Genomic DNA, 10707 nt, shown 5'->3' on the forward strand with positions numbered 1-10707 from the left:
CCTCTGCCTGGTCTATCAGTTTTCTTACGACCAGCTTCTGTGGTCCTTGCCCCTGTGGTGGCTGCCACCCCAGGTGCAACCTGGGCATTGGCTCGGGTCAGCTGCGTAGCTGCCTCCAGAGCGAGTGCAGCTTCGCGCTGTCGCCTGTCGGCCTCCTCCTGATGTCGACGGATCTCCTCACTCCTAGCGTCCATCTCCCGTTTCTGCTGCTCGAATGCAGCATTCTGCCTAGCCATTTCCTCAGTGAACGCCTCCTGCCTGGCGTTGAACTGAGCCATCTCCTCCTGGAAGGCACTCATGGCTTCCTGGAGCTCTTCAACTTCTGGTGCCACATCCTCGAGCACGACTCTGGGCTCAGTTTCACGATCTTGAATGCTAGGACCCTCTAATCTAGCATGCTCTTTAAAGGAGCTCGTCTTCTTGGAGGCTGCATTGGTGTTCTTAGGCGCCATATTGCTTCAAGGACCATCTGTTCTTCTCTTCAGGCTCTCAATGAAAGCACCAAAATGTTGACCGCATTTTTGGCCAACGACGTGAGAACGTCAAAAACGACAAACCTTCAAGAGAATTCGAACGACACAGACAGTTTAATAAAGAAAATAAAGAACACACGCAATTTTTATAGTGGTTCAGCCCCAATCAGTTGGTAATAGCCTAATCCACTTAGAGATTTGATTATTTTATCTACACTCAAGATCAGATGAACCAGTGTCAACTAAGTTTCTTCCTTGTAAATTCTCAGAATACAAAAGAGTTCTCTCTCAAGAAAACGCACTTTCTCTCTCTAGAAAACTCTAACCCAAAAAATTCAAATTGCCAAAAGTCCTTTTCTGATCCCATCAACCCTCTATTTATAGGCTTGGGATCAGAAACTGATATCCCCCTAGGATCAGGATAGTTTATTATTCGTATTATATTTAAATTACAAGAAATATTCAAAATACAACAGAATCCTCAATTTGAGCGAAGAATGAGAGATTCCCGCGTATGCCCAGTCTGATTCTTGCTGAAGCCGTTTCTGGGAATTCGACGCAGTCTGGTCTATTTGGTTGATTAATATCGTCTTCTGGTCGAACACATGCATGTTGGATACATACAAGTGCAGGTCGGACATATGCATGCCATTTCTCTATTTGGATAACCATGCACTTGTTGGACATATGCATAAGGACCAGACCTTTGTCTCTCCTCGGACATGTGTCCGACCACGCCCTTAGACTGCTCCTCGGACCAAAGTCCGACCACACTCCTTGGACTGCTCCTCGGACCAAAGTCCGACCACACTCCTTGGACTGCTCCTCGGACCAAAGTCCGACCACACCTTAGGCTCTCCTCGGACCAAAGTCCGACCACACCCTTGGGCTCTCCTCGGACCAATGTCCGACCACACCCTTGGGCTCTCATCGGACCAAAGTCCGACCACACCCTTGGGCTCTCCTCGGACCCAAGTCCGATCACATCCTTGGGCTCTCCTCGGACCAAAGTCCGACCATGCCCTTGGACTCCTCCTCGGATCAAAGTCCGATCATGCCTTTGGACTGCTCCTCGGACCAAAGTCTGATTAGTCCTTTGGACTGCTCCTCGGACCAAAGTCCGACCAGTCACTTGGCTTGGACGTGACACCTCTCATGTAGTCAAAACTCTTCATTGATGTATTGGGCTGCTGCTAAGCCAGATCACCCAACTATTCCTTGCCACTTGTCATTTCTATCGCCACGTCATCATTTTCAAATTTTTGGGGATAACATTGAGTTTTCGTGCTGAGTCTTGGCTCACGGGTGCTGATGAAGGTAAGGGAAAAGGAAAGCTTGACTAGCCATGAGTCGGAGAGCTTCAATGGCGGTGTATACATATGCGGCTGCTCGACCTCCACGATCGAGGATATCTCTGAGGAACTAGGGTTGTAGCCCTATTTTTTCTGCTTAGGCTGGTTGAATGTAACTTTTGATGTATATTCACCTTCCTAAAAGTTTGGTTGTAATATGTTGGGATCCCATGTCTATATGAGACTTTTTAAATAAAAGTCAATGGTTATTTTGATAAAAAAATTTAACTCTAACCCTTGACATTAACCTTAGTTACACATTTTAACCCAAATGACTTAGTTAGTAAGTATGACACAATTTAAAGTACACATTGTAATGATCTTGGATTAGGAGGACGTTACAACTTTACTTTATACTTTGTACTTTAAATTATGTCAGACTTGCTAACCAAGTCATTTGGTTTAAAAATGTGTAACTACGGTTAATGTCAAGGGTTAGGGTTAAGATATTTGGTCAAAAGAACTGTTGACTTTTAGTTGAAAAGATTCATACCGTCATGGGATCCCAAATATTACAATTAAACTTTTAAAAAGGTGTGTATACATTAAAAGTTACATTCAGCCAGCCTCAGCAGCAAAAACAGGGCTACAATCCTAGTTCCTCTAAGATATCCCCGACTGTGGTGGTCGAGCAGTGGCATATGTACACGTCGCCACCGAAGCTCTCCAACTCATGGCTGGTCAAGTTTTCCCTTCCCCTTACCTGTACCACAAAGAACCTGTGAGCCAAGGCTCAACAAGAAAACTCAACATGGTCATAAACAGAAAATATAAACCTCTAGATACCCATCTAACATATCCAACAATATTAACCTACATAAACCATCATTTTGTTACAACACAAGTAGTCTTTGGACCAACTTGGGGCCGCTGCCCTAAACAATTGGCTTTATAGCCAACCCCGGGGCCTATGCCCTATCTATGTGACCATAGACTCACCTGGGGCCCTTGCCCTTAGCTCTAAACAATTAATCATAGAGCTAGCCCAACCCCTTGGTTTACCATCGACCATAGAGTCGACCAACATAATAGTACGTTGCTGGTTTAGGCCTAAGCCTTTCGACCAACGCGCTATTGTCGTCCTTGACTAATAAGTCAAGCCCTGATCCAGGATTACATACCTCATCCTAGAAACATAAATGGATAGGCATATCCCAACAAAATACACACATATGCATGTTAATCACATAACACCATCGAATAATCAACCTTACAATGCTAATCATACCTATTCACGGGGCCTCATGCCCTAACCAAAGAGTTAATACCACAAACATGAAGTACTTAAACAAGTATCATCCAACATGTAAAACAATAACTTAAATATAGATGTCCTAGGGGCCCAAGCCCTAGTCATGACAACTGATAACAGTCGGGCCAAGCCCTAATCACATATAATACGTAAATAAGAACGACCTTCAAGCACGATCCCAGTTTCGAGCCCCTAGCGTTAACCTAGTCATAACCATAATATAGGATTCCATCAATATTGAGAAAATAAAGGCTTCTGGACCGAGTCCTAGCCTCCGAACCTCGAGTTCCAATAAACCAGGTAGTGGAATCAATCCCGAGCCCTAAGGAAAAGGTTACCATTTTAAAAAGCTTCCCAAGGCCAAAAATTCCCATGGGGACCACGACCTGGCCCTGAGGGTCGTAGTGCGGCCCTCCAATCAGAGAGCCTCCCCCTCTGCCAGGGACGCAGGCCCCAGACAAAGACCTCCCAAGGCCCTGGGTTCAGGCTCAGTCGCGGCCCCTCAAGTACACAGCCGCGACTTGGCCCCTCGAACCAAAAAATTTCATACTTTTCAATAGCCAAACCCAATCCAAATTAACCCAAACTCACCCTAAAACCATAATTAAATTACCACAATAGTTCTAACACCTTCCCAGCAACAAAACCCAACAACAAAACAGCCTTACAACTCATCAAAACACCAAGCCAATTTTCAAGCTTAAAGGTTCAAAAACACTCTCTAAAACATCCTAGCAAACACATAATTCTAATGGAAAAATCATGGTCTAGAGCTTACCTCAACCGATGATTAATTCAACAAGCTGCAATAGAACCAATTCCCCAAGTTTAGGCTTCAATTCTTGTGTTTCTAGCCCAAAATCCTCCTTAGTTCTTCAATGACTAGCCTAGGAAATCTTATAGAGGACGAGAGTGAGGTGAGAGAGAAACAATAGGTTAGTGTTTAAGTGTTTTGTGTTTTGTCTTTAGTTTCCTAAGTTTAAATGACTTAAGCTAATCCCAAGGCTCGGGGTACCAAAAATGTCTCCGAGGACAAAATGGTCAAATTCCCTCGTATTCCCTCCTAAACTCACTAACTCCAAATATATCACCAATTATTCATTTCCATTACTCGATAACCCAATTAAATGCCTAATACCCAAAATGCCCCTCGACTCGCCCTGAGTCGGGTATTGAGTCCTGTTGTGACTTTCTTGCTAACTTGCTCCCTAGGATCGCCTCGTGCTGAGTAACTCACATAAACCCACATAATAATGTGGTCTCACACATGTAACACATAATATGCAATTATGCCCACAACAGGCCAAATAATCAGAATTGACCTTCTAAAAAGAGATGGACCCACATGCATATTTAATATCTTTAAACATGCACAACTAGTCATATTATCACATAATCCACGTAATTACAATTAAATATAACAATTAAGCACATAATTCCATATATTTCTATCACGGCCCCCTAATCAAGGCCCTAAGCCTTATTAGGTAATTTTGGGACGTTACATATGCTCTGTTCCCGGTACTAGTTCGATTGTGAAATCAATTTCCCGGTTAGGGGGTAAACCTGGTAAGTCATCAAGAAATATCTCTAGAAATTCCTTTACAATGCGGACGTCTCCAACCTTTAATGGTTTTTTCAGTGCAACATCTGTGACGCTTGCTAAGAATGTGTGACATCCTTTCTCTATCATCCTTTGGGCCTTGAGGGATGAGATAAGCGGTGTCCGTAGACCTGAAACCTTGCCCATAAAACATAGTTTTTGACCCTCAAAGGTTTTGAACATCACTTGCTTGCGTTGACAGTCGATTGTTGTGCCATGTCGTGCTAGCCAGTCCATGCCCAATATTATGTCAAAATGATTGATCTCTAGCTCTATCAAGTCTCCTTCTACTTTCGTGCCCTCGACTTTGATCAATACTCCTCGTACTATTCGTGATGATAAAATGATTTGCCCGAAGATAGTTCTGTAACAAACCAATTTCTAAATGTTTCACAAGGTTTATCTAGTTACCCTATCATTCCTAACGAGATGTACGAGTATGTAGCTTTCGGAAACACTCGTAGATTGGCTCCATGTACTGAGCTGGATAGGGTGCAAAATTTTCCATTGGCCTTCCCCCGTATGGATATCCTCCATTCTGCTATGGCTAAAGTGCTTGAGCTACTGGTTGAGCCTGGGGCTGAGGTTGTCGTTGTTTCTACAGTAGTTCTTCTACTTGTCATCGTAACCGGATAACTTCAGCGTCGTTGTCAACTGGAGCTGGTGCATTTCTATTCGCAACAGCAATGGCAACATGTCTTCTCCTTCTTCAGACTGGAGGGGTCTCTAGTGTCACGTTGGTGGTGCTGGGGGCATTTCCCTTAGTGCATGCAAACCTTTGGGGCGACATCTTCGACAGAGTTCTAACAGTTGAGAGAAACATGCTAGAACTTTCCCTAATAGTTTCTAAGGCAAACACTGAGTCTAAGCAAACATAACTCAGACCTACTAGTTATGATTTCTTATGAAAATTTATGTAAGTCATCTTTATAACTTAGGGTGTGTTTCTATACTCTTAAACTATTAGGCCATCTTTATTATTTTCCAAGTCTGTTTCTAACCACCCTATATGACTTAATTCTCAGGCTCGAAACTTGTACATTTTCCAAAGTTAACCATATTGAGGGAGGGCTGGGATCACTAAACTCATTCCCACTACTATGACCCTCTAAACTCTCAATATCGACCCTCACCGAATTCAGCTATTATTTATTGAATTTATTCTAAATTAATTATGATTTCAAAAATTATTAAAATTTCATACATACAATTCAAAAATAATAACAACTTTATTCATTAGGAATTTATTTTCACTTATTACAATAATAATTGAAAATACATCAAGAAACAATACTAATAATAACTAGGGTAAATTTTCTAAAAATTAGGATCTTCTACATCTGAACCTTGATCTAGAATATCATCAGTTATTTTCTCATAATCACTCAATATCATAAGCCTCCAATCTACTACGGGGAATATTTATTAGGATATTATTCTTTTGTTCATTGGTGAATTGAATCTCAAACCTATAGGTAAACCTAAGTATAAAAAAATAATATCTAATGTCTACTAGTAAGTTATCCTCATTATCTAGAGCTTCCCGTAATTCTTTCAAATTTGAAACTACAAATGGCATATTTCCAAAATGCCTAATTTCTAGGACATATTGATCCATGACTCTCATCATAATAATTTTCCTAGTGATTTGAAGATGAGTTATCTCCTTGTGAAATCTAACCAGTCTTTGAGTGATTCGTTCTAGCACACCTATTGTATCCTTTGGCTCCCTAATCCTTTTTAATGCCTTAATGGCCCAGATATCTTGATAAGTCATAGCTCCATTCATTTTGACTGAAAACATATTAACCAAAATGTTAGTTTCAACATAAGCATAATATTCATAACATAAACAGTTACATTGGTCGTTAGATCCTAGAGCTTTTGCGTGTGTGTCAAAGAGAACTTTATGCATATGAACCCTGGCTCTGATGGCAACTGTAAAGACCCGACTAATTTAAAGACCTCAAACCTTTAAAACTTCTAAGACATAATTACTATCTTTTGGATATATACATAAAATAATCAAAATTCATTATTAATACATAGAAAATCCAAAAGTAAAATAGAATACGGGATCCCATTGTTTATACATAAAGTAATAAAGAAAACAAACCCTTTATTTAAATATTCAAAGTACTAAGTGCAGAAATCATAAAGACATAATTAAAAGACTCAAAATATCAAAGTCATCCTCGATCAATCCCATTGGTCCATTCCTTTAGTTCCTCGCCCAATACACATGCCAAAGCCACCTTGGATCACTCCCCGCCTTCCATGTTCATTTTCTTGCACAATCTAAATTAAAAGGAATGAGTCTAATGCTTAGTAAGGAAAAACTACTAAAACATAAATCGTAAAACATAAAACATATAAATAGACTTCAATATTAATGGTCATTAACTCATTATCATAGTATGTGATAAAAACCGCTATAGTCCTCTTAACTACTATTTTAGAGGTAGGTTTAGATACAACTATAGTCTACGATAACAATAAAAATATTGGGATTTTCTATCTAAGCAACCATATTTCCCAAGAGACTAAAGCCATAAAAGAAACATACAAAGACATAACATGTAAAATCTAACTTATTTTTCTTACCAAAATCGAAATTTTGGAGACAAGTGCGGGATCGAAAACTCCTAAAACCAAATATTAAAACCATAAGTTTCCTATAGAAAAGAAAATGAAAATAATTTCTAAACCATTGGAATAAAGACTTACTGAAAACCTTAAGTTTAAAGAAATCGAGTTCCTAACCAAAAGCCATTATAATGAGTTAGAATTTGAATTAAAAGAAAAGAATAAGAAGAATAGAAATAGACTAGACCTGAGGATTAAGAGTACCTTAAATGGCTAGAGCTATGATCTATACCTCAAACACCAAATCACACTATAACTTACTTCCCAAGTGTTTAGAAAAGCTTAGATTTGAAAGTTTTAACCCCAAAACCCTAGTGTTTCTCTTTAGAACGAAAATAGCAGCTTGGAGGCTCTAAAAAGTGTTTGAAAGATGATGCACTTGGCTGAGTGAAGGTTTCTATTTATATAGTTCAAGGAGTGAAACTAACTCCCATTAAAATGAATAAATAAATGAATGAAAATGGTATGTTTTGCTCAACAAATGATCAAAATCATTCAAGAACAAGTACAAGTTGTTGAAGATTGATTCTAGCTTTGAATTTCATGGAATTTCAAAATGGCTCATGGAGCCGATATATCGTCCCTTATAGGCGATATATCGCATGCCCTGTTTTCCCGAGGGTCGGTGGTTTCGTTCATGCAAAGTAGACGTATTTTTCCGTATTAGCATAGGCGATATATATGCTTACGCTTATGTACTAAACCACGTTTTTGAACATTTTAAGCACACTTGAAGCTGTTTAATCCACTTTGACTAAGTAATACGAGATCCTAGCATCTCAGGGAAGGTTCTAGACTTCCTAGGCTTATCTTTGATTATTCTATTAATCTAAAATCTTTAAATCATTAATAAATATACACGTGACATACGTCACATTCTTAGTTATTCTATTTAAATCTTAGGCTATAATAAATACTATTTCTAGGACCAACTTCAATAATTAAACCTTGTGATAAAATTAATATTTCTAAACTATAGGCTAAACTTATAAAATCCATAACTAGCTCTACGAGTTTCCAAATAATTCGCTGCTTGGACCAATATCAGGAAAACTAAAATACTGCGCCATAAGATAATTATATCTAACTAAGTAAAATTCTGAGGCACTATATGTCATAAGTTTGTGAGGAAAAAACGCTAATTATTCATTTAATTATTAGTGTCCCTACAATTGAGTTTGTGAGAAAATCCAAATTTATCTATTTGCAACTCCTACGAACCTTCCTCCAACATAAGGTGATCAAACAAACTCCTCAATTTCCACATTGTTTTTGGAGTGAATTAGTGGACCAAACCAATTAAGTATTCTTTGTTAATGAAATAGTGGACGACCCATTTATCATAACTACATATTAATAACCAACCACATATACGTGAAACAACAAAGAAAAGCACTCTAAAAACAGCAGCCAATTACACTGTTTTTCAAACTCGTGGAAGAAGAGTCGTTTATGAAAATCTAGCTTTTCAAAGATTCTAAGAGACTCTTTTATTAATCAATCAAATCCTTCCACAGCCCCACTCAATCTTACATTGATTCACTTCATATTCAACATAGCATTATAAAAATGCAACTAAGATATAGCTAGGGAAATAGAGGGAATATCCATTTGGATTGTTTTCTTATAATATAGATAAATTTAATCCTCCAAATATGTTATATCCACTAGTTAAAAAAGTAATGATTTAGACTATATATACCTCTCAACCCAACACTACTCAACATCAAAAACAAAAACCACTTCTCCTTCTCTCAAACTCAAACTCAAAATCTCTCTCTCTGAATCTCTATTCCTTACTTTTAGAAAAACTAATTATAATGAGCAATCATCAAATATCTTCTTCTCTTAGTCTAGAGCTGAAAATCATTGAAGCAAAAAGTGTAGAATCAAAACCAAGAGGTGACCTATTCGTGAGATGTTATCTTCCAGTAGGAAGCAGCAAAGGTAAAGTTGGGATCAATACTAAAGAAATCCCCACCAAAAACGACCACGTTTGGAATGAAACTTTCTCCTTGGAGTGCTCTGGAACTGGGGAGAGCTCTATGGACATCACCAAACTGATCAAGCAAGAGAAGTTGGTTTTCGAACTGAGGTGGAGAAACAGAGTGCCAATTCTTGGGACAAGTACCTTTGGGGGTTCAAAACTCTTGGGCAGTGCTGAGATTGCATGGAAAGATGTTACTGAGTCACCAAACATGGTCTTAGACAAGTGGGTAACTATGGCTCATTCAAGTGGTGAGCTTAAACCAGCAAAATTGAAGGTGCAGATCAGTGTGATAGTTTTCACTAAGGAGCATATATTGGAGAAAAAGAACAGCTCGGAGAAGTGTGGGTGTAAGGATAGTCATCATCATAATCATTCTCTATACGCATGTGATGAATATTATGATGTTCTTGCTCTGACTGCTGCTTTAGAGGCTCTCTAGGATCAAAATTATTGACCTTATTAGATTTGAAAAATTGATTTGTTAATTTGGGTTTTCGTTGGATGGAGCTAACAATTTTTGTTTGGAATACAATATTTGTAACATAAGTTCTTGTTTATTTTAATGATATATATATATATATGGGGCTAATCATTAGTTTTGTTCTTACTATTGTTTTTCTCACAAAATCTTTTTGAGTATGGTTAACTAGCACCACAAACGTGGGGTTGATAACTAAGTAAATTTCACTTGGTGATTAGTATGTGTTATCCACTAGAGAAAATGAAAGTCAAGAGAAACCACTTTACAACTCAAACCCACAAACTCCCAGATCTCTTATTACAATACTTATTGAAAGATCTGAGAATTCATTTCATGATTGCGGTAAGAATATTTATGACTACGTTTTCTTATCATACAAAGAAAATCTCTGGGAAGAAATTCTCATAAAAAATAACAATCTAATTAACTGTAACATATCAGTTACTAAATAAAATGTAACCTAACTAGTTTCACATCTTGTATTAATCACGGCACGACTGTAGGCTAAACTCATGTAATTTGGGTTTAAGGGAAATTGTACGCTTGTTTATACATGGAACATAGAAAAGAAAATTTTTGTTTGGAATCAAACAAAAAATAATAGAAATTTTATTTAGAAAAAATAAGATATATATTTATTTTAACTTTAAAATTTGTTTAGCTCTTTTACAAATTAATTAGACAGTTGAGAAGTGAAATTCAACACCCCCACCCCCACCAAAAAAAAAACAAGGAAAATCTACAAAAATACACTAAAAGTTAAAAAATATATAAAAAATACAATGCATTACAAAAATACGAAATTTTTGAATAAGAACACAGATGAGCAAAAGTGTAAATACGGAGTGACAAAATTGTAAATAAAAGTGGTAAAATATAATTTTTTGTGATCAACGTATACAAACTTGTA

At 37.9% G+C, this 10707-nt stretch overlaps 1 protein-coding gene across 1 annotated transcript; it reads left to right on the forward strand.

Moving 5' to 3' along the window:
- Positions 1-9146: 9146 nt before the first annotated feature.
- LOC133832057 (uncharacterized) lies at positions 9147-9755 on the forward strand. Its single transcript, XM_062262448.1, has one exon. It carries the CDS (start codon positions 9147-9149, stop codon positions 9753-9755), a length of 609 nt encoding a protein of 202 aa, XP_062118432.1.
- Positions 9756-10707: the final 952 nt, after the last annotated feature.

This window comes from Humulus lupulus, chromosome 1, assembly GCF_963169125.1.
Source record: "Humulus lupulus chromosome 1, drHumLupu1.1, whole genome shotgun sequence".
Classification (NCBI taxonomy): Eukaryota; Viridiplantae; Streptophyta; class Magnoliopsida; order Rosales; family Cannabaceae; genus Humulus; species Humulus lupulus.

Coding starts and splice junctions, on each gene's coding strand:
- LOC133832057 (XM_062262448.1), top strand. CDS start 9,147: ATGAGCAATCATCAAATATCTTCTTCTCTTAGTCTAGAGCTGAAAATC.